This window comes from Copadichromis virginalis, linkage group LG4 (genome assembly GCF_057382275.1).
Source record: "Copadichromis virginalis isolate Kocher_CV1m ecotype Utaka linkage group LG4, C_Virginalis_male_GT1.1, whole genome shotgun sequence".
Lineage (NCBI taxonomy): Eukaryota > Metazoa > Chordata > Actinopteri > Cichliformes > Cichlidae > Copadichromis > Copadichromis virginalis.
This window is the reverse complement of record NC_140621.1, coordinates 30,288,043-30,312,460: the sequence shown is the minus strand read 5'-3', so window position 1 is coordinate 30,312,460 and position 24,418 is coordinate 30,288,043. Positions and strand designations below refer to the sequence as shown.

General features: G+C 39.6%; 1 protein-coding gene across 3 annotated transcripts in view; it reads left to right on the top strand.

Annotated features, from left to right (window-relative positions):
• The window catches only part of asic2 (acid-sensing (proton-gated) ion channel 2), a 428,762-nt gene that overhangs the window by 279,978 nt on the left and 124,366 nt on the right, over positions 1–24,418 (top strand). The window contains exon 1 of one of the 3 annotated variants that reach the window (XM_085454842.1): positions 15,011–18,230. The exons of the other annotated variants lie outside the window; for them this stretch is intronic. Coding sequence (XP_085310968.1) covers positions 17,538–18,230 — 693 coding nt within the window. The 5' untranslated portion in view covers positions 15,011–17,537. Of the gene's footprint in view, positions 1–15,010; positions 18,231–24,418 lie in introns of those variants that run through there. 3 annotated transcript variants of the gene reach the window in all.

Below are 24,418 nucleotides of genomic sequence, written 5' to 3'. Positions count from 1 at the left end.
ACATTTTACAAGACAAGCACATGAGTGATGGGTTAAACTTTCTATCAGTATTTTCCTGTGAAAACATCAGCACTCAAGCAATTGATCAGAAATCAGATCCTGTAGAGCAGTTTATCATGTGCATCCTGCTATTAAACAGACAGCAGCTGAAACAGCGTCTTCAAAACTCCGTGCCTGTTTAGATGCTGATGAGATGTATTTGCTGTTTTGGGGCATGTTGCACTTCAGTATTGTTTCTAAATCACAGTGCGTTCCTCTCCTGCTTGGTGTTATTCCAACGTGTTGCAAAGCTAAAATTGTGCAGAAAGACATGCAATGCTTTCTGCTAACAGTTGTCAGTGCACTCGTTCATGTAAAACCTCGAGATCCAGCTCTCTTCAAAGATCATTATTTCAACATTATTTCTTTACAGTATCATCGCAGTACAAATACTTATTCACCGGGTGATGCCGTTAAACTGCTGTTTTTAATAGTGACCCTAATAGCATGTTCTTAGGGTCCATTAAGCTTGTTGTTCAAAAACATAGAGCAGCAGCATTGCTTCATTTAATACCCATTTAGAATAAAGGAACAACCTTGATAATTAATGTTTGTGTAATCTGTATTTTGTCTCTGGTCATTCTGTGCCACTCTTCTTTTGGTTACAATTAATACTTACAATACTTGTAGTTTTTACTGTTAGTGTTCTGCTTGCAATTGTGCCGACTCCTAACGAATCCTCACTGTGACGATGAAGCTTTTAATAACTATAGCTGCATCTTTAACGTACCAGTCCTTGCCAAGATTTAAAAAAAGAAATGGCTTCTGTGTCTTTTATATGCCTGGCAAACTTCCGTGTTGTTCTGAAGCTCTATATAGGAAAGACCACTCCTCTGAATTATGTGCAAAATTATCATTTTCTATGTCAATTTTAGTTCTTATGCTATTTTTCATCGTACTTTCATTTTTTGAGAATATCTAGGCTGAACGCGCTAATTCTAGCTAAGTCTTTTGTTGCTACTTAGTTTGACTTTTTTAATGTCTGTTTGCATTGTCTCTTTTAACCTTCAAAGTCTAAAGTGTTTGAATGTCTGTTTGAATCTATGGGAGCTTCTGACAGCATTTTACTGCCACAGAGGAAAAAAATTCCTGATGTGTGACAATGAGTGAAAAACGTGTCTCCTCTTCACCTCCGTTGCAGTTATACAAACAGTGGATGGAGTCATCTGAAAAATAATTGTTTGGTACTCAGCAAAAACCTTTCGTATTAAATGTCAGACGTTTTGTAACTTGAGTGTTTTCAGTTGTTCCCCCTCCTGCAGTGTTTTATGCCACGTACCTAATGGAATAACCCTACACAGACTTACTGTTTGACTTTAATCACACTTATATAAAAAGATAATCATTTGCTCAGACAGTGTTGCAGTAATACACCAAACACCCAAAGCTTTTTAGATAAAAAGGTCACTAAATATGAAGTGCCAAAACATCGAGGTCTTTGTTGTTCTTACAGTTTCTATTTTTAACCTAAAAAGGCCACACACTGGTGTAAACCTAATACAGGTGCCCTTCAACAAATCTCCTTAATGCTTTGTCTCAACATCTCTGACCTTTACAAGTTAAACTCCATCACCTGTATTTGCAAGAGTAAAGACAACATGAGAGGGATGACTACATGTAAAGGCTATAAGGTTAAATACAATAAAAGGAAATAAAAAAGAAATAGTTTCTATATATTTCACATCTACCTGGTATATTTCCGTGTTGCCCTGAGAGTTGTGTACTGCTTCTAACAAATCCCTGTTCTTTCACTGTATGTGTTTGGAGAAGATAATGATGTGTTTACACACAGCTATTCATTGATTATGTGTCCCTTATTGTGAGCATCAGCATGTAGCTGTTGCTGAAGATACTGATATAGCTAGCTGAAAGATTTTCCACCTCGAGGGATTTTCATAAGGTAGTGAAGAAGCAGAAGAGGACACAGAAGAACAGTTATCAGAATTCTTTAGGTTAAGCATTGTCAAGCAGATCATGCCCCAAAATATCTACACATCCCACATATAGGCATTATATATAACAGCTTTTGAATGTGTGTGCAAGCCACACATGCATACAATGTGACAGGGACATGATGCCCTACAATAGATCCCAATTTATAGATGGTCACATTGGAGTGGGCTGCTTTTCCTGGCTTAAGCAGCAAGGTTGTTGCCGCTGCTATACTCTGAATTGAGTGTGCTGAGAGAGTTTGCCAGCTCATAGGTTTGCAAGGTGCCTTCACTGTCAGCATAACAAATAATCTGGCTGGACACTGTTTGGAGTGCACAGCCACACGTTTCTTTCAGACGCTCTTTCCTTTTTACTCAACCAGGTGTGGATATTAAAAACAGAAAGAAAAGAAAAGAGATAAAAATATAAAAAGACATTCAGTTTACCAGCACTGACCTGAAATAACTTTTGATGTTCTTTAGGTCTAAAGAACAAGTTCTAGATTAGAGCAGTTTTTCTCACTTCTCTTGTGAGAAGCACTGAACTTTGGTAAGAGCTGCTGCCAGATAATGTACTTTTTACTTTACAATCACAGGCCTCTACCTGAAAAATAATGGCTCATTGTGTGAGTGGCTTTTGAGGTCATGTTAACCTGCTGCTCTTTGGAGTCACACTATATCTAACATGTTTTAAGCATTTCTAATCCATCAGCTTATATGCTTAATTACATTAATAAACAGTTTTTGCACAATATTGTAACAGCTCTAGACTGTCCTTCACTTAGTGCAGGCTTATATGACTAAAAAAATGTGTTTCATTTGTATTTAAGCTCTGTGTCCCCAGAGGGATAGATAGGCTGACAGGGGAGGTCATGCTGGAGCTTCTTCTAAGCAAGACAGAATACATGCTTATGAATGAGAAGGAGACTCGTGCTGATGACCTGAGATCAACCATTCAAACCAATGGACTGAGCACAAGAGAGGTGAAGAAGAGTGTAGGCAGAATGGAGTGGGTGTAGATGAGTGTCAGGAGTGATTAATAACAGAAGGATAGCAGCAAGAGTGAAAGAGGATGTCTACAAGATGCTAGTGAGACCTGCTATGATGTTGAGGTGGCAGAGTTGAAGATGTTACGATTTTCATTGGGAGGGACTGGGATGGACAAGATTAGAAATGGGTATATCAGAGGGATGGTAGATATACTGGGCAATGGAGGTAGAAGATGGATCTGCCAGAAAGTAGAGGAAAACAAAGACCACAGAGAAGATTCAAGGATGCAGTAAAGAAGTCCAGAGGGTTGCTGTGACAGAGGAGGATGGTAGGAATAGGGTGGGATGGAGGCAGATGAATGCACACACAATGCAGAGCCCTAATGGGGCAGCCGGAAGGAGAAGAAAAGAAGAAAAAGTTTAAATTATTTATCATTGATCAATAATGATTGTCTAGATTTTCTTGAAGTTTCATACCCACGGTGTTCCGGGGAAGAATCCTATAAAGTTGGACAATCACCTGAATGAACACTGCCATCATCATCAAATTAGTATTGTTGTAATGTAGTGGATTAAAAAGACAAAACATATCAAAATACAACAAACTAGAACATAAACAATAAATGTTGGAAATAACAAATGTTTGAAAAGATTTAACAATTGGAAAACCCACGAAAATCGACACAACATAAAACTACTATGAAACTATGAAGTACATCTTTAAAGTAGTGACTAGAAACGTTCACAACTGCAGTGCACGAGTGAAAATGGCTTCAGTTTGTCAGTACTTTGCTTAGTATCCATTAGCCTCTGTTGTACTTGTGTAATTTGCTAATCCAAATTAGCATACAACCACAGTAAACTGAGATGGCAAACATTATACCCACTTAACAACAGCATGTTGACGTTTTCATTGTGAGGCTGATGTTTGTGTTTAGATTAAAGCACAGCTGTACTGTGTACCACATCTGTCTTCATGATATCGTCTACAGGCTTCAAATGCATCAACCTTTCAGCAGAGATGTTTGCACACTTGCATCGGGGAGACGGCAGCACTTTTCTTCAGCTCACTGTCACATGTTTATGTTTTTCACTTGTTATGTTTTGGCATAACAAGAATGTGGCTAGGAAGAAAATCCTGAATTAACAAGTCTAAGTTTGATGCACAAGTTCTGTAAGAAAGTTACAAACAAAAAGAAAGTGTTTTTCACAAATATAAATATAACATTTTCAGTCATTTTTAAAATGATGTTCTGCATCACAAACCTTTACTTAATAAAATAATAATTAGATTTAATTTCTTTTCACGTGGTTTCATCTTTCACGTTAAGATCCCTTTTTTCTGAGCGTTGCCCAGCCTTGAAATAACACATTTCACACAAACACAGTTAACCATTATTTCTGAAATGCTGCCTCCATCATCTCCCGAGCAACCTGGAAAACTGACCATAGATGTGTCACATATGATCCTGAAATGAAAGAATGTGATGGTTATGTTCTTTTCAAATAAAATGCAAATTGTAAATCTGTTCCAGTCAGTTCAAGCCAGAAGAATAACTTGAGCTCATCTTTAATTCATGGGAGGACTTACAGTGCTGTGCCAGGGCAGTCTTCTTCCTGCGCGCCGCTAAAAGCAGATTCTCAGAAGGGTCAATGTTACCTTAGGGAAACAGCTGGAAGCAGGCTTCCTACTGAATGTCTTCCACAGTTCTCATACTTTCCGTCCTTCCTCCATCTCCCTGAGAAGCATCCACTGTTGACAAGTGTGAGGAGTTTTGATCCTGGGTATTATCTTTGCAGCTCAGCCAGCAAATTTGAAAGCTGCAAGGTTCTTGTACTGTTGTGAGACTCATCAGACATACATTCTCAGGAGATACAGTATTTGAGTGAAACAGAAAACTTGAATGCTGGGTGTAAATTTACTCTGATCTGGGAGGAAAACGATGACTTGCCTGCCTGTTTTTATAGTTTGGCCACAAAGTTCACTAAAATAATTTTCACAGTTAAATCAAAGAGTGGAATCTTGCTGAGGGTATTTTTACTGATGCTGATGACGGTGTTAGATTTTCAGTTCCAGCTACACTGCTGCCTCTGCTGTGCACTTTGATTCAAAATAGCTTATATGCTCTAAACTACCTGCTGGTTAATAAGCTATGGCATGGAAAGAGAAGGGACGTTATTTCTTTGATGTTTGGCCCTAGTTTGAGTTGCTAAGGAACAGCACACCTAGTATTAATGTTGAGCGTGTGAAGATGTAATGACAGGACTGATCATAAAGAGGAATTCTAGGATTTATATTAAGTTAAGAAACTGTGAGTCTTTTTAATCTTGGGTAACTGTTAACGCTTGATCACAATATGAATTCAACATATTATGATTACAAGATTTTCCTTACAGAGAAACAACTTTTTGCATTTACTTGGTTTTTTTTTTCTGTGAAACACTTATTTTATATTATGTTGAATATAAATCGAGTGCAGTGTTTTGGCTCCTTCTTTAAAGCTTAAGCTCAGTCTTAGTTTACTCAGTTTCACCCAAAGATGCAGGTAAAAGAGCCCTTTGTTCAAAAGGACCCATCTAAAAGAAATGAACGTCACAAGCGTTTAATAGGTGAACATGTAGAATAGCAAAAAGCTCAATAAATTATGAGCAATCGTGTGAAGTAATTGAGATCTCAGTCTTGACCAAGCTTCTCTAAACTAAATGATTTTTGTCATAATCAAGTAGCCCCAATAAATCACAGGAATTAAGACAAATTAGAGGTACAGTGAAGATGTAATAACATAATTTTTTCTTATTGATCTGCAATTTCAAGACAGAGAGAAAAAGTGTGTGTGGGTTTTTTCCCCATTTTATCTGTTATGATGTGGGTCTTATTGAATCATCCATCCATCCATCCATCCATTTTCATCCGCTTTGTCCGGGGCCGGGTCGCGGGGGCAGCAGCCTAAGCAAAGAGGCCCAGACCTCCCTCTCCCCAGCCACCTCCTCCAGCTTATCCGGGGGAATACCAAGGCGTTCCCAGGCCAGCCGAGAGATATAATCTCTCCAGCGTGTCCTGGGTCTGCCCCGGGGCCTCCTCCCGGTGGGACATGCCTGGAACACCTCACCCAGGAGGCGCCCAGGGGGCATCCTTGTCAGATGCCCGAACCACCTCAGCTGGCTCCTTTCGATGTGGAGCAGCAGCTGCTCTACTCTGAGCCCCTCCCGGATGGCCGAACTTCTCACCCTATCTCTAAGGGAGAGGCCAGCCACCCTTCGGAGGAAGCTCATTTCTGCCGCTTGTATCCGCGATCTCGTTCTTTCGGTCACTACCCACAGCTCGTGGCCATAGGTGAGGGTAGGGACGTAGATCGACCGGTAAATTGAGAGCTTCGCTTTTACACTCAGCTCCCTCTTCACCACGACGGACCGGTGCAGCGTCCGCATTACTGCAGCTGCAGCCCCAATCCGTCTGTCGATCTCCGGCTCCCTTCTCCCATCACTCGCGAACAAGACCCCGAGATACTTGAACTCCTCCACTTGGGGCAGGAACTCATCCCCGACCCGGAGTGGGTATTGAATCATACCAAATGGATTTTATTTGCAATATCTAATTACTTTTTTCTTAACATCTTTTTCATTCATTTCATTTTCAGTCATTAAATGCGTTATTGTGGATACTGCAACTAATAATGCTGAGCGTCGCCCTGTAGCCAGGTGAGATATAAAGGTGCTAATTTAGTGGTGATTTGTATTCATTACAGTTGTGAAAATCGATCTCTACAATACAAATATAATACCGCTATTCAACATTGGTTGAAGTTCATAAATGAGAGAAAACTGAGCAGCACCAGGATTTTCTCATCAAACTGTGCTTCGATTGTTTCTTTAAATATTCTCCTCACTCGCTGCTTACAAAAGATTTTTGATTATTTTATTCAGACACATTCTTCTTGTTCTCTTGTGTTGAAGTGTGAAAAAAAAAAAATAAATAATACATGCAGTGCCAGTATATCCAAGCTGTTCATATTTTCTTCCCTGTCTGCTTGTGCTTTGTCCCTCCGTGCATAAACCTGTAGCTCTTAAGGTAGACTCGACCTAGAAATACGAAGCTCTGAATAAATTAACTTGGGGTTAACATAAAGTCATCAACTCCCTAAATGACTTTGGCATATGCCATCTCCCCGACTCTCATAAATCCCTGCGTCATTAAAATTGCATTAATTATGAAGTATCAGTGTTTGACAATTCTTTGCATATTCTGAAATAAATTAGTGTCGCATTTGATCAAAATTAACTAAATCTTTTAACCATCAGTCACTGCCACGTCTGCTACATCTGCCGAACACTTCCACTCACTTTAAATCCAGATGACGTTTTGCTCAAAGTTGCACAAAACGAATCACTTCAGAGACATCGTTGTTATTTTGACATACGTTATGGAGATAAGGACAGATGGATTTCCATGGCTGCATTTTAACAAAAGCGTTGACTGCCCTCTGTGTTTTCTCTCTTGCTTCACCTCAGCACCCTCATCTGGCCTGGCTCAGTGTCAGCTCGGCGTTTGCTGTTTGTCCATTAAATCATCTGCCTGAAACATTTTTCATTTCCATTTATTATGCAACAGAATGCATTCAGAGGTAGACCATTAATCCATCTCGCTTAAAAAGTAAACTTTGCTTCTACTGCTCAGGTCAGACAGCTCTGCGGTACCTTACCTACATACTTAATCTTTGACTAAATTTGGATCTCGTTTTGTTTCGCTCTAAAATTACCATGGAAACACAACACCCCTCTCAACATAATTATACTTTTTAACATGTATTAATAAAGGCTATTTGTATGTTTTTTGTTTGCCCTGTGATGCACCTTTTTTTCTAGTGTGCAGGTGTAAGCATGTCGGATGACTCGATGTCTTGAAGGTTATACACGGCCCATTTGACTAATGGCCCGACTCTCTGTACATGCTCATGCTAATCACTTCTCTGATTGATTGTGGTGCTCCAAAGCACTAATGGCATCATTAGCTGGAACTGTTGTGGCATTCTCGGCTCTGAGCTTTCAATTCCCTAACAGAGATTTTCTTTATCCTTTCTGTTGTTATTAAGATCCTAGACTAGGATGGGTTCATTTTAAATTTAATTGGCTTTATTTTTAGTAAAGGTGAAAAACGTAGATCCTTAACCCCGAGTGTTGCCACGTTCAGTCTTTGGTCATTCTGTTAGTTAAGCTGTAGCGAGTGTTACCATGGAAACCCTGGAACAAATCCTGTTGTAAGAAAAATGATCAGAAAAAAATGAAGAGAGAGACGGCAAGCAAAGCTGCAGTGAGACTTGTATCATTAGTAAGGGAATGATACATTTGCACCTGGATGCTAATTGTACGTAAACATGATGGACTTTTTTTTTCTTTTTTTGCAGGGGGTAGGTGAGGTCCGGGACCTATAGTGACACAAGTGAAACTTTGCTTTTGGTGTACTTTATGAAATCCTGCCAATCAGAAGAGAAAAAAACAGCTGGAAATTCAATTCTTGATTTAACAAGATTTTTATGTGTCAAAGCTGCAGATTCTGTCTTCCCAGCCATCTTAAATGTGCAGCAGAGTGATTTCTCTCATGATCAATCAGCTGTCTGAGCTCAAAGGACCAACATGCTAATCTTTACCAGCTGTACAAGAGCAAGCTGATAACTACCAAGTCACAGTCTGGCACACTCAAGAAGCTGTGAGCATGCATGGTGAGAGTTTTTAATGTTTGCTAGTTGCCCGAAGCAAGAAAGAGAAAAGTTTTAGCTTTATTTGTTGCACATATTTGTGACTGCCTTCAGAGACTTTGCCTATTTTCATGATAGTGTTACTTTATTAATTCAGTTTGTGCTTATGGACTGTATTACCTTGAAAAAAAAAAAACAAAGTAATTTCACCTGGAAAAATACGTGACATGCAAAGTTTAAGTGTTGATTTATGGGTAACTTTCAAAGTGAGTATAACTGGGGAAAAACGGACAAACCCATTGTAGAACCCAGCTAGACTTGCTGATTTCATTTGTAGTTTCGATGCAAATAATGCAAATTTAAGTACCCTCATTTTGTAAAAAGGTAGAATTAAAATAGTTTGCTTATTGCATAACAGCCAGCAGTTGGTGCTCAATAAGTGTTATGGCAGAAACAAACATTGTAAATTAGATTTCACTGACCTAAAGTTACCCCCATTACTATTTCTACCAACAGGTCTGGGCAGTGTTATATAACCGTTCACGCCCTATACAACAAAAGAGTGGAAAAGTTGTGAAAAAGTCAACTGTGTCGGTATCAGAACTGAGTACAGTATACCAGAGTATCTCAGTCTTTCAGAAGTAAAGATAAGAATTGGTTCTTCTTTTTTAAGCTTGTGTAGGAAAATATTTCCATCATAAACTTGATAATCTCTAGATACTATCATATTGTAGTAACCGATAGTAACAGTTCCAGACAATTATCTATAAGGGAAAACTCCAGTGCTGAATGAGCATGATCTACTAGCTAATACCTCTAAGAACTCCTTAAAAAATGCATAAAATTAAATAAATAAATCACAATTCTTAAATGGCTCACAGCAATGTTTCAGTAACACTTCTGAAAATGTGTGTTTATGTTCAGTGAGCAAAGATTGTTCACAAATGCAAGTCAGAACTCTACCAGCACCCAAACAAGAGCCAGTAATGCTGCCATTGCCATCTGGATACACAAAATCTGAAAGTCTGTTTGAAAATCAAGAGTACCATATCATGCAAATTAAAGAGAAGAGGCATCATGTAGCTTTGTGGACAGGCTTGAGTAACATGATGTCACATAATTGTCTTTAAGAAAGGCCTTGCTTATTTCTGCAAGACAATGTCAAACCACTAGAGTGCTTTGAGTACTCCGGGAGAGTAGAAAAGCGCTATATAAGAATCAGTCCATTTACCACTGCTAACCAATTTATTTTAATGCATTATAAAAACAAACTGTACAAAATTCAGTTGAATATAGAATTTCAATGACTTGCACATTATGTCTTTTTGCATTTAATTCAATTTCCAGCAATGCTCCAACAATTATGGAAACAGGAATGCTTTTAGTGTTAAGTTTATCCCAGGGTAAGACATCAATTGTTTTCTGTTGATTCTTTGGTGTGCAGACTGAATCATGGCCGGGGTTATCAAAGTGTGTGGATGGCCGCAGGGAGCCATAAAGGTTAGGAGTGTGTTTGCAGAGTGGAGCTGGGATGCTGCCAACCTGTCAGACAGTGTTTAGCTAGTGTCAGTTGGGGAAAATTCTAAGTGTAACTGAAGCTGATTGTGTAATCATAAGATAAGATAAGATAAGATAACCTTTATTAGTCCCACACGTGGGAAATTTGTTTTGTCACAGCAGGAAGTGGACAGGGGGACTGGAGTCCAGCTGGATGAATGACACACCAGTTTTGGGGTTATTAAAACTGGGACATTCATTGAGATGTGTGCGCGCCCACATTTTAAGCACCGTCCCCTTTTTTGTTGTAACTACTTGCTCGTCAGATTTTAAATGTCCTTCTGCTCTGTCTAAATGTGGGCCAGGTGTGAGGATAGATCTAAAGCAGCTGCTTCCCGCTATTTTTAAATCAAAAAAGGTGGTGGTAGTTTAATAAAAAAGAGCAGCAGCATGAAAACAAACCTAATCAACCATGAAGCAGATGAAAAAAAAAGGATAGTGTTTGCCTGGCTTGCTCCCTTTGTCCTCAAACGAGAAGCTGATTTTGGAGGTAGCACAGGATCCGTTTGAATAACAACTACGAAGAGGTTCAGTGACTGTATAAAATTATGGATACTGGGGGGATAATATCTGATTTTTCACATTACTGTTTGTTGACAGGTCTTGGTCAGTCCCACACACCTCATCTCTGCTGGAGGCTTTAGCAACTTGAAGCTTTACCAACTTGAGGCTTCATTAACCACTATTAGCATTACAAATATGAACGCCTGACTAAGCTGCAGGTGTCAGCTTTGGTTGTTGGTAATGTAGGTGGAAGGATTTGTCAGATTCTGTCCACTTTACTCCAGCAGTCTAAGAGTACAATGTTAATGATGTGCTATAAAATTCCTCATTTATTTTAAATAAGTTGTGGTTTTGAAAATGAGCAACAAAATCAGTCAGACAAATTGATGTGTTATATAAGATATATGGAACATCATAATCTACTCCCTAATGATGCGGAGAATCAATTAAAAACATTTAGCAGTGGCAGCAGATGTGGCATAAGTATATTGAACGAGCAGGTGAAACCTAACATCAGTGGTCTCTTTTTATTGAGCTGTGCCTCGTTATGTTTCTGTAACCACTGACAATTAATAAAAATAGAGGTGATCATGTTCAGCACAGTTTGCTTCTGTAATGTTGGGCGATCGACAGCACCGGTGTTGTGGGTTCCTCCAGGCCACCCTCGAGCCATCAGGGCTGGAGTCATTCCACTTCCACCTCTATTGATTTAGCAGAAAATGAAGTAAATCTGCTTTTCATTAGCCGGCGAGGAGCTAGTAACCCTCAGTTATTTCTCTCTAATTTTGACAAAGAAAAATATAATACGTACATTTAATAAAATAAACGAGTTCAAAATTCAGATTAAATAATAGCTGTGCTCAGTTTTTATTCTTAGGTTTCTAAATGTGTTCTTAATATTCTTTTTGCACTACAATTGTGTGTTTTTATTATCAATCCCACAGATATCATTAGGGCTTCATGCAATTTAACATTATTTAATCTCAACTTAACACCTACTGTGCAAGTTGAGCTGCTTTTAGACAGTTGCTGAAGTCATTCGCAGTATAGAAAGCTAGTTTTAAAATAAATCTTTCTGACTATGTGCAACAGAGCTCCTGTGGTTTTTTCTTAACACAAAAAACGATGCTTCTTTTTCAGCCTGCAGGCTAAATTACAGCATCTCCATCACTGCTAACTGTTTTCTTGCTGAGACTGTTTTTTTGGTGGCTTTCTTTGAGTGATGTCACCTCCTGCTCCGACAGAGCAGACAGCTGCGCCGTTTACAGGTAGGATGATCACCATGAGCCCTATTATTCTCTATGTGACTCAGACTTTTCAATCAAAATGAGTATGCAGGTGAGTGCAAAGGGCAACTTCTGTAATAGTCGGTCTTGAGTAGAACCAGTTTTTTCTGAATTTGGCACAGCAGACTGATTGCTTATGTTCAATTAAGCAACATGCTGATTTGTGTTTTACTTCAAAAATATACCAGTTATTTATCTCATTCTGTTCACTGAAAAAAGTAAACATTACTTTTAGCTACAAAATTATAGTCCTGTATATGTGACTTGTATATATGTCTGAACACCCCTATGCATTTATAGTCCTCTTCACTAAGACTGAATTTCGTAGCTGAAAGTGGCAGTGATCAATATTCATGTTAACTGATTACTGAAGGTGTTGCTACTGGTAACAAATCCACAGATAACTGCCACTTATCTCACGTCCTTTCAGCTCTACAGTCTCCTTTGTTTGTCTCGGTTTACTGTTTTTAAGCGTCTCACCAGCATTTGTCTTTTGAGCCGCTGCACATGGAGGCAGTTTGTACAGAGTGACATACTTTATCTAAACAAACAAAGTAAAGAAAACCGAGACATATCAGATTTATTTAGCTTAATCCTCAGAATTTTATAGAGCAAAAGAAATGTTGCTTAAAAATACACTGATAAGATTTTGACTACTAATGAGGTCAGTCTTTTTGATTAACAGAAAAAGAGTGACTGCTTGGATAAAAATGGTGTGAACACTGTGTAGGTTTTACAGAAAATGCATTTTAGTGGGTGATTCTAAATGTAAGAATAAGTCACTGAAAAACTTCTGGAAAGTGTCTCCAAGGTCTATAACAGAGAAATGTTTAGTAAAGGTTTAGTCTGGCTTATTTTTACACACAAAAAATATCTAGAGCAGGTGTTGCTATAAACCAAAGAGACTGCCTTCTACAGGAGAAGAATGCCGGAGGACAGTTCTGCCTGCATCAGCTACATCAAAGACACTTTTTGTGTTAATGCAAGGCAGCAGCTGTTTTAAGGTTAAATCAATTAAGCTAAATTGATGAGCACAGCAGCATTCACTACCTTTGTTTGAGTATATGAATTCTTTGATGGGGAACTTGCTGAGGATTTCACTGGAGCCAGTTTTCTGGCCTCAAATGAGCGCCACACCTCAACATGTTGTTATCCCTGACACAGACTCGAAGATGATAGACAAGACCAAGCCAAACCTCTGTCACATCACAAAGGAAGCTATCTCTAGATGGTTCTATGAACCCTGACAACAACTATTAGATGGAATAATGATTAAATGAGCTACTATCATGAGACATCAGTCTTTAAGTTTTAATCAGTAGCTACCCAGGGACTTATCTTTGTATTAAAAAAATAAAAGCTTTAGGTCCAGCTGGAAGATGGAAAGTGAAGCTGCCCGCTAAGCTTTTTTCTCTTGATGACAAGTGTTGCTGCCGTTAGTTTGGAAAAGTCTAACAGCTCAGAAAAAGCCACTGATTGCTTCGCCTGCCACCGCTAACATTTTAAATTAAGCTGGGGTTTTGATTAATGGCATCCCAGCGCATGTATACTGTTTTTCTTTGCCTCCTGTGTCCTGCTTGCCCTTGACACAGCCTCAGCTGTGCATTCACCAACAAGGCCAGCGTGGAGCTTGCCCTCTTGTGAATCAACTACAACCTCGCAGAGTTCCTGTTTAACTATTAAGTGTTTAATGCAGGCTTCTGAAACTTTCTAGGCCTCATTAACATGAATCTATGAATGTTTAATTGTGGTTTGTATTTACAAGCTGCTCTCTCGCTGCCAGTTTGCCACTATGTGGCCTTTGATCTTGTGACGGTGCATTTGACTAAAACATACCGGATTATTTTATAGGAGTCACATGCCACGATGCTGCAGCTATACAATGCGGTCTAATTGTATCTGATGTTTGGGCTGGCTGTGTCCCTAATTAATCTGTGATTTCCCTTATGTTTTAGAATTGCAAATTGGATATATTGAGCCTTTGAGCTGTTCGTTACACTGGCTGCATAGCTGGACTGAGAAACCCTCTTTATGGCTCCAAGCTAATTATTCAGCCTGTGGATCCAAGCTCTGGAAGGCTGCCTCTGCCTCTAGCTGTAGGCAGTGAATGTGTGCGTGCTTATGCATTCCACCATAGCATACAGTAGGCGTTAGAAGAAATATGTATACATGCACGCATTTGACATTCCAGATTTCACACTGTGTTCCTGTTCTTTGTATTTTTGCTGGTTATGCATTATACATGGACCTGTTTTAACGTTTTCACAGTGCACGTTTTGCTGTTTGGGAACGATGCGCTTCATTATGTGTGCAAATGCGAGCACATGCCAGTTTGGATTTCTGTGCTAATTTCTCTTGACAGCTTGAAATGTTTCTTTAAACTTATGTGTGGGCTCTATAGTTCAAAGTTAAAAAATGTCTTATCATTACGCATTCAAAGATGAGATCACAAGAAGTTGTCAAGCAGCGTTTGAGAACTTTCAGCTGAACGGCAACAAGCAACACGGTTCCAGTCAAAATCATGTCAAACCCACACGCGGAGTTCGATATTCACCCCGTGATGTTAAGAAACCGTTTTATATTAATTAGTTTGGTCTCTGGCATTTATTATATACTACTACAAAAATGATCTAAGATCCTGATAATTATTCAGAGCCACCACACATTGCAGGTTCTGACAAATTATACAGACGGGTTTAAATTCTGAGCTTTATTTTACATTTTTCTGTAGAAACAGAGAGCAGCTTAGGGGAGTTTAATGAAGCAATCTAAAAAATTAAAATGAGGTGGAAAAATAGCCTTCATCACACAGGGAGAAAATGGTCTCCTCTATAATTGGCACAAGAACATTACTGAATGTTAATGAGTGAAACCTTGAATTTTACAAAACCATGCATTGCAGGACTCGGTGAACAAGAGCCCTTACAGCGAGTTGGCTCTGAAGCTGTCTGTTTACTTGTATTGACGAAGGCTATTTAACTTGACTGTCCTAAACGGAGAGTGCTTGTTGGCGCAAGTGATATTTGCAGACCAGGAATGCAATAATCCTTCACCATTAAAAAAGGAAAAAAAATGGTACAAAAGGTGGGTTTGCATCCGAAACGAGGTAATAAGATAACATTTTGTTGTGTGGAAGGTTGTTCTGCTCAGAGTCACAAAGGACACGCTCAAAGACTGAACTATTCCTCTACGTTTTATGAAAAATAAAATGAGCTTTCTCAGAGAATTGAATATGCAGCCTCGCTTGGTATGTATTAAGGTCGTTGTCTTTATAGAACTACAGAGGCCACCAGCGCTACTTACAAAGAACCAAATAAATTAAAAATGGAAAATATGTGTAAAAAATGAATGATTTACAAAGTTTTTTCAATTCATAGCACTAAACATACCATTGCCAGAGTGTTTATTTGGGTCATATCAATTTTGCTATTGAGATATTAAAAAAAATAACAAAAAAATCAGTGGTTGTTCCTTAACCTGAGTTTAGATCTCAGGTTATGGAACAAGGACAAATGTACGTGAAATAGAGCAGCTTGGAATTAATCAAAAGAAAAATGTGTATATATAATTTTCTTTTCGCTTATTATTTTGCTAGACTAAAATGTCTAAGGTTTAGTTGACCATTTCAAGTCAAAGTTAAGAGAAAAATCCAGTGAATCTCAATGAGCAGGTCCTTAGCTGAGGGGAGACGGTCCCTTTACTAGACAAAGTGCTAAAAGACCAAAGCTAAAGTCGGCAAAGAGTGCATAACCCATTTTAGTCCAATCCAGTTTTTCCAAACAAATTTAAAATCTCTATTGCCGGAATAAAAAGAATGAGATGAAAAAAAAAAATTAACCCAGAGAACAAGAGATTCTACGCGTGGCTTTTGTGCACTGCATGCACACAGCAGCCTCTCATCGCTCTGAGGCTGTGTGGCTCAGCAGCAGCAGCAGACAAACAGAGGGGGGCGAAGGACGGCGCAAGTTAGCACAGAGAGAGACAGGCGCTCTCATCAGTGACGGGCTCACCGGCTGCGTGGACAGAGCTGTGGCGCAGGAGGAGGAGAAGAAGAGCAATGGGGGGACAAGCTGCCTGAAAAGCAGAGCAAAACAGAGAAGCAAAAGCGTGAGAGACATCGAGAGAGAGAGGGGGAGAAAAAAGAGAGATCACAGAGAGGAGTGAAGTCATTCAGACCAGGGAGAGGGAGCGAGCTGGATGAAGCTGACAAGGACACAGAGAGAGGAAAGCGCACACAGAAGCCTTTCCTGATGGAAGAAAAGCAAGGGAGTGCTCGGACAAAGTGAAAAAGAAGAAGAGGAGGAGGTGGGGGGTGCCCGACAGGAGGTCGAGCTTACGGGGCTTGACTGACATAAAAGACAAGAGGAGGAGGAGCATGAGGGCAAGTTGATGGATTTGATTTGGAGAGAGTATTTTTAGAAGGAGGAGCGGAGACATGAGGGGAATATTGAGATTAGAGATCCTGTCTGTGAGTGGGGGAGAAAAAACTAGGGGGGAAGAAGAAAGAATAACAGGAGACAGATAAGGGGGAGAGATGTTGAGATGTGAGTGTGACAGAACAGATTATCTCTGGTCTGGTTTCCCGCAGGAAACCGCTGTGAGTGTTTGTCCGTGTACGTGCATGAGTGCCTCCTTCTCCATGTGAAAGTGTGTTGTGGTACGTCTCTAACTGTGGCCGCGCTGCTGAGAAGCAGGTCCGCTGCAAGATGAAGCTGTCCCGTGTTTACCTGCAGGACCTAATAACGCCGGTTAAAACAGAGTTCAGGGACAGACGAGGAGCGGATCAGTGACATCAGAAAGAACTAAAGGCACCAAAAGTGAGACCAGAAAATGAGGATCGTAGACTTTTGCGAATTCAATTAAACCACATACTTAATAGTGACAAGGAAGTGATTGCTGCCTCTGGCTGATGAATGCTTCTGCAAAGCTGTGAAGCTCAAAAACACATACTTAACCCAAAAGAAGACAAAGCACAGCGCTGGAACACGGCTCTTCTTGCGGACTGCACCACACCAACCAATTCTGTCCTCTGTCATCTCATTATTTTAATTACCTTCCCTTCTTTCATTTGTTTTTTGTCCTCTGTACTAAGCCCGTGGTATTTTGTATTCTGTCCTCTTCTCTCCCTCTCTCCTCCCCTCCCTCTTCCTCTTGCCTTCGCTCTCTCTGTCTCATCCTCTCTTGTTCACTGTCACCCTAACTGCCGTGGATGCTGGAGTCATTCATGTAGAAGACACCTTGCTTGGAGCACATTTGCCTAGCTGATTTTTTTTCTGTCCCTGCTGAGCTGGATGATTGGAGCACTCTCACATGGAGAGACCAAGAGAAATGACCAACAAGTAGCTGCTGCTCAGTTCAACAGAGCTCCTGCACCAATAAGAAAAGGCAGCTTCAAAACACACAGCTTTCGTAAGGTCACTTTTTGTGTGTGTGTGCATGCAGTGTCAATGCACTTCAAAGTCTATAGGTCTGTAGTGTTTTTTAGGGCCAACGCATATCCATGTGTGGATTACAGTAGTGGATTTATCCTGGAGCTACATGTGGGCCCCAGCCCTTGAGGCCTGGCTGGGAAATGAAGCCTTTCCCGCAGCTTTAGGAGCACTGTGGACAGCGATGGCCTTGGAAGGGCGCTGTCTCCGGAGGGGATCCCCGGCCATGATCAGAAAAGGCCGTCAGCGGCTTCATCCGAAGCCAACTCTGGCCCAGGTCACTTCCACTCTGCTGTCAAGGACACGCCTACACGGTTTGCGGCATATTTGCGTCCCTGGTGGCTCTGTGGGCCGCAGGGCCTTCTGGCTTCTGGCACTCTGCACCTCTGTAGGGTTGCTTTTATCCTGGTCCTCCAACCGCTTACTCCACTGGCTTTCCTTTCCCACATACACGCGAGTCCACACTGAATGGGCCAAAGAACTGGCTTTCCCTACAGTCACTATCTGTAACAATAACCCTATCCGCCTCTACAAACTCACCAAGAGTGACCTGTACTTTGCTGGCCACTGGCTGGGCCTGCTGCTTGCTAACCGGACAGTGAGACCCATGGTTTTGGACTTGCTTCAGGAGGACCGTCACACCTGGTTCAAGAAACTGTCAGACTTCAGGCTCTTTCTCCCACCCAGAAACTTTGAAGGGACCAACCTGGAGTTTATGGACAGACTGAGCCACCAACTGGATGACATGCTTCTGTCCTGCAAATATAGAGGAGAGCCATGTGGAGCTCATAACTTCTCTTCTGTAAGTCGGCTTCTTGTGTTTTTCTTTCTGAAAGCAGTAAACTGCAGTATAAAAGTTAAAATAATATTTGCATCATGCTGAAGCAACTCGTCTTTTGCGGTAGTCAGCCTGAATACACAAGACTGTAAAATCTGTTTTATGCATAACTGGCTGTTAAAACTTTGTTGGTCATCATAGAAATGTTTGAACATCATTTTCTGCATTTATTAAATCACCACCAGACCTCTTGGCCAAGAAAATAACCAAGGGATATGAGTTTATGCATTTTCAGAAGATTTGTTTCGGAAGTTGCATGACAGTAGCCATTATCATACATTAACACAGATGAAATGGGCTAATTATCGGCTCGTGGGCAAGAATGGCTATTAAACGACCCCTACATATCAAAAATGTTCTTTAACAGTACTGCCCCAGGTTAGTTTACTGCCTCTGTGTCTGATCACTCATCTTCTTTTTCTCTGCGGATGTGAGTTTGGTGGATTTCTGTGCCCACACTCTCTCGTGGGCTCCCTTGCCATGTTTGAACCATGGCAGATGTTTTCTCTGTGGAAATGTTGAAGCTCAAGCTGTGTTTTAAACTTTTTTTCCCTTTTCTACTATGTACTCAGTGTTGGAAACAGAAGGAGAAAGGATTAAGTATCTGTATGAAATGCACACAAATCTAAACAAATCCATAGTGAGCGTAATTATAGTTGTTTTTTTTGACTGGTGACAATTAAATATATTTGGATTTTACTTTTTAGGTTTTAGTTTAGACTTTTAGTATTTATTTTTTTGACATCATTAGTGGCTTTGTCTGCTTTTACTGCAATAAAAAAGGAACCAAGACAAAACATCACATACAGCACATGGTGTGTGCTGAATGTGAAGCTGAAGAAAACAATTAGAACTCCACGGATTTATTCAAAGTCTAATTTGAGGTCTTGAGGAGTACATATAGCAGGTGGAATATTAGTCATTTGCCATGTGTTGACATAGATTCCTTCTTTTAGAAGAAGCTAGCGTTACTGTCTTAATTGCTATCATTTTGGTTTTGAATGAAGACAACAAATCTGACAAGAAGTAAATTTAGCAGATCTATGTTACCAAAGACTTTTCATTTACTTCTGCTACTAGTGCTGCATTAGTGCTCTGGCTGAACAGTTGATTGTCAAGTGTCATTGTGGGTAGTCTAGGCTTCAGGTTTCAGGTTAATGTTAGGTAATGCTTTCTTTACAACAGTTTATTTTAATTTACTTTAATGCTGATTCTTCTAATGGAGAACATTTTACCACAGGTTCAACATGAAATTTTTAGAGATTCAGTTCAGTTAAATTCAACCTATACCTGTCTGCCCCTGTGTGAAAAAGTGATTGCCCTCCTGAACCTAAACCTAATAACTAGTTAATTAACATGGTATCTAGCATGGACTCAAAACACTGTGGCCAATCCTATGAAGGTTTACCAGTATTCCAAGTTTTCTTCATTTGTGGATATTGGTTCGCTGCAGTCCCAAAGGCTTAGTATCCCTTTACAGATTGATAGATATCAATAAGTTTGTTGTCTAAAGCTGTTTCTTTAGATCGTGGCATGATGTGTTGCTAGTTTTGTTTTTTCCTTCTTCATCAATACTGTCAGACTGGCAGGACATTTCAGGTGGTATACTCACAATTACACTAAAAATCCCAGTGAATTACAGTTGTTGTGTTTAACAAGAAAACTATAGCTAACTGTGTTTTTCTCTCTTTATGCTTTTGAATAGAACTGAGCAGACCATCATCATCATTATCACTTCAGTAATTAGATTCAGAGATGAATAGCTTTTTAGTTGTTCTTGTTGTCTAATACAAGTTCAGTCTTTTAGTGTTTAAGCTCTTACATGGCTTGCCATGCAGCCTTAGAAACAAAAGCTGAGAAACAAAGCAGCATAATTGCATTGCTTCGAAACCTCCTTACAGTAAAGCACAGATTATAAAAAAAAAAACTTAGGGTTAAGGGGAAAATAGATTTTAGGGATGTTCAAGGAGTGTGTTAAATGATAAAACAATATCAGAGATTGAAGAGCCGTCTGAAACCATTAGTTGCATTCTTAAATAACCAATAACCAGAGGTGGCTGTAGCTCAGGAGGTAGAGCAGGTCATCTTCCAATTGAAACATTAATGGGTCAATCTCTGCCCATTCCAGTATGCATGCCACAGTGTCCTTAAGAAAAAAGTATCTCAAGTTGCTCTCCAATATGAGCAACTTGGGCAAGGGTGAATATTATAAAAAGTGCTCAAATGAATGTGTGTGAATCGGTGAATGACACTCAAAATATAAAGCGATTTCAGTCCTCAGGTAGAGCAGGAAAGCGTTTTACAAGAATCAAATCACATTTTGAATGCACTTACATGCCATTTTAGTAGACATACACCCGTTTTCTATCTACAGACACACGATGGTTTCATCTCTTATTTTCCACCCTGGTGTATTTTAGAACTTCCAGGACAAAGAAGGACGGAGAGCAGTGCTGCCTTGTGAAATAGCTGTAGCTCCAACTAGTGATGAGTGGCTGCATAGCATCTTAGACCAAAGAGTGAACTTAAGTTGTGCATTAATAAAGTTTGAATAATTGCTGTAGCCAATTGTATTAATCATCCAGCTGACTAATCGCACACATCTCGTTGTTTCTGTGTGTGTGCATTTCAGTCAAACTAGTTTTCGTTAGTTTTACTTATTTGTCATGCTGAACTTTGTGTTTACTCTGTCTTTTTGTCCTTTGTCAGAAACAGGACAAAGCACATCAGAGTGCTGCCATGCAAGTTAAGTGTGCAATCAGAACCATGCCCCAAGCCATCCATTAATTTTTTTAAGAATGCTGATGATTGCAGTAAAGACAAATATATATTCTTTCTGGTTTAAATTCAGATATTTGAAATATTTGCAGCAGTAGAAAGGGCTCGTTGCTGCTATCGATGTCAAGGAGAAGCATTCAGTTGGTTGGCTGCAATATAACAATGCAAAACTTTTGATACTGAATCCATTCAGGATGTGAACTGTTCAAGCAGCAGTTCTGTCCTGAATGATTTTCTTGCTTTCACAACATACAAACGTCCAAACATAAAGACTCAATCTGTGCAATCTATCTCCATACCAGTAAATCCAAAAGGCAGAAACCATAAGGAGCTAGGTTGATGCAGCGCTAGCACAGTTTGATCCCCAACCAAGCGAGAATTAGCGCATATTTTTCACCATGTAAGTTTCCTTATTTAGTTATTACATGGATACTACGCCAGCTAATGATAAGTTTCTCTGCAGATCACATTGATGCTCCAGTCCTGTTTTCTTTTTCATCTTGTTGTACCTTAAAGTGGGCCTCATGGTGTTAACGGGCCTCAGTGGTTTTGCTAATCTCATTAGCCTGCTGCTACAAGTCAGCAAAGACTCCCTGAGGCCTATTCATTATCACTGTATTTAAAGCAGCGTCGCTCTAAGACCAAAAAAGATGCAACAGCTAGATTAAACAAGACATAGGAAGTACACGTACATAGACTTGTGGTTAAATAAACATGAGAGAGCTCTTTTCTTTGTGTGTAAAAACTGTCTTAGTAAGAAGTGGGAAATGCAGTTTTAATATGTGTTGGTTATTACAGAGTACAGAGGAACCTTTGAACTGCCAGGCAGCCTCTGGTTTGAGTGGGAGAGGAAGGAAAAAGGTATGACAAGAAGTTGGAAGTGAGTGATGGCATTAAAAAAAAAGCATCTAGTTGATCAGGTCGCAAATACAAATGGTTCCCATAATTCTGCCCAGCCCTTATAGCAGCAGGATTTCATGTGCTAAATCTACTGCATCACAGCGAACTAGTAGAAAGCTGGCAAATCAATAAATCTCTTAGCTCCGTGCTGTGGTTTATGGTGGTCTGTATTGCTCCCACATCTCCAATACTGATGTATTCTCAGCCACCCCACAGCTAGTCCCAATAGCGGGGGATGACAGATCTGGAGAAACGTGCCAAAGGCCAAGCAAACTGTTCTCGGCATCCTCAGTGGGAGTAGCTGATACCTTATCAAATCCCAGGTAACAGAGCCACTTCCTGTGATGAGCAGATATACATCTCCACCATACATTTAAGAGCTCCATCAAGGACAAGATAACTGCACCTGCAGTGACAAATTAAACATTGCTTGGAGTTGGAGAGTAGCACCTAATCATACTCCAAGTAGGGAATGAAAAAAGGTGAACCTCCCTGTCTGCCCACTGTAATGTATCAACTCTATCTCAGTAGAAATCTCATAACTGAAGAGCCACATTAATACTGCCCTTCCCGCCTGTGGGGTTTGACTTGAGGAGGTTCATACGTGTTTTTGAATTGTGAATTATGCAGTACATGTATCAAATATTAATGAATCCAAGTTTTTCTTAGAGCTGGTATATTCTACTTTTAAATCTGCATCTACAGTTTAGAGTCTTTCAGCTCGTTGTTTTGGCTTTACAGCAACTATTGTTTTTGTTTATTCTTAGCAACCTTACAGCTTCCTCTGCATGCCGCTCAGCACCACAAAGCAACTATATTCTGTGTTTGCTGGATGCCTAAATTTGAAGTTGATTATATACGTTTGCCTCTTCACAATATAACATAGACATAGCTTACCCTAAATCCTTTTGTTTTTGTAAATCTGCTCAGGAAGGTAGTTGTTAAGTTTAGTGTGACATTCAACTGCACTAAAATAAGGAAACCCAGGTTCCTTTTAGAAAAAGATTTGAACACAAATCCTTTGCTCTAGTGAAATCTAAAGGTCTCTTGTGAATTTTAGCAGTAATCTTTTAAGCATACTTTAATTTTTCATTAGCCTCATCTCCTCATTGTGTTTAGTAGATGTCTGCTCAGGGTTGCACATGACAAATTTAATAATCTTCTATTGGTGCTGTGGGTCAGGCATGGTGTAATGGACGATGGCTTTAACGGCTCCTCTGTTTAGTGTCTTTGTCTTATGTGACCCCTTAACAGAAACGCGCTTCATTATAATGCTAATTTTCTAATGTTTGTTGTTTTCTCTGCTCACAATGACATTAAAGATTTTTGCACATATACGTGTAAGCAGCATCCGTGCTTGCATCAGTTTGGTGACATGACAGTTACAAAATTAAACAAAATAGATGGAATCCAAAAAAACAGCTAGTTCTGTGTGTTTGTTTGATTTTAAACTGGTGATTAATGTAATTTCTAGATTGGTTTAAATTTCTAGATCCAGATTTCTAGATTTTAGATTTTCATGTTGATGTAAAGTCAAACCGAAGTCAGAGATGCTAACTCATCGTGAGTTTGAGGTGTTGAATGTTGCCTGGACATCCTTGCTAGATTTTCTAACAAGAGAAAGTTAGTGTTTGTCTGCTTTTTTATTGATTAGAATAAAACAAAGCAAACAAACCAAGACAAAAATATCTCAAGGGCAAAACATGTGATCTCACGTTTGCAGCTTTGTTTTCTACTGAGCTAGTTGAATTCACACTGGAGATTTCTGCATCTCTGTGTTTATGTTGCTGACATTAAAGGTGTAACTGTCTGTAGCGTTAGGCTCACCGTGTAACAAATGAGACAGAATTTAGATCTATATAAAGGTAAATTGCTTAAAAGTTGTTGTTTTTTTAATAACAAGAAAAAAATACTGATTTGCTTACATGTAGAAGATGTTCTGTGGCCATCAACGACAGATATGTTTAATTTGCTCAGTGCAATCCAATTTTATTTATATGGCACATTTCACTACACATAAACTCAATGTGTTTAACACAAAAAAATAAAAGCATCAAAACCTGTGTAGGGTTACAATGCCTTAAGGCAGTGAAACGGCAAAATAAAACTTAAAATACACACTCAGCTATTGAGTGTAAGCCTGTGTGAACAAAGAGGTTTTGAGTTTGTTTTTGAATGTCGGCACAAATGTAATTGATCTCAGGTCAACAGGCAGCTTGTTCCAAAGAACAGAACCACAGTAGCTGAAAGCACCTTCAGCACACACTGATTCTAATAACAAAGGATCTCCACCTGATGACCTGAGAGGTCTGACTGGGTTATAAACAGTAAGCAAGTCTGATATGTACTGGAGAACAAAACCATGAAAAGCTCTGTGAACGCAAAAAAGGATTTTAAAGCTAAAATGTTTACAGTAATCTGACCTGCCCGACATGGAAGCAAGACCAATTTCTCAGTCTTTTTGAGTTTTGTTA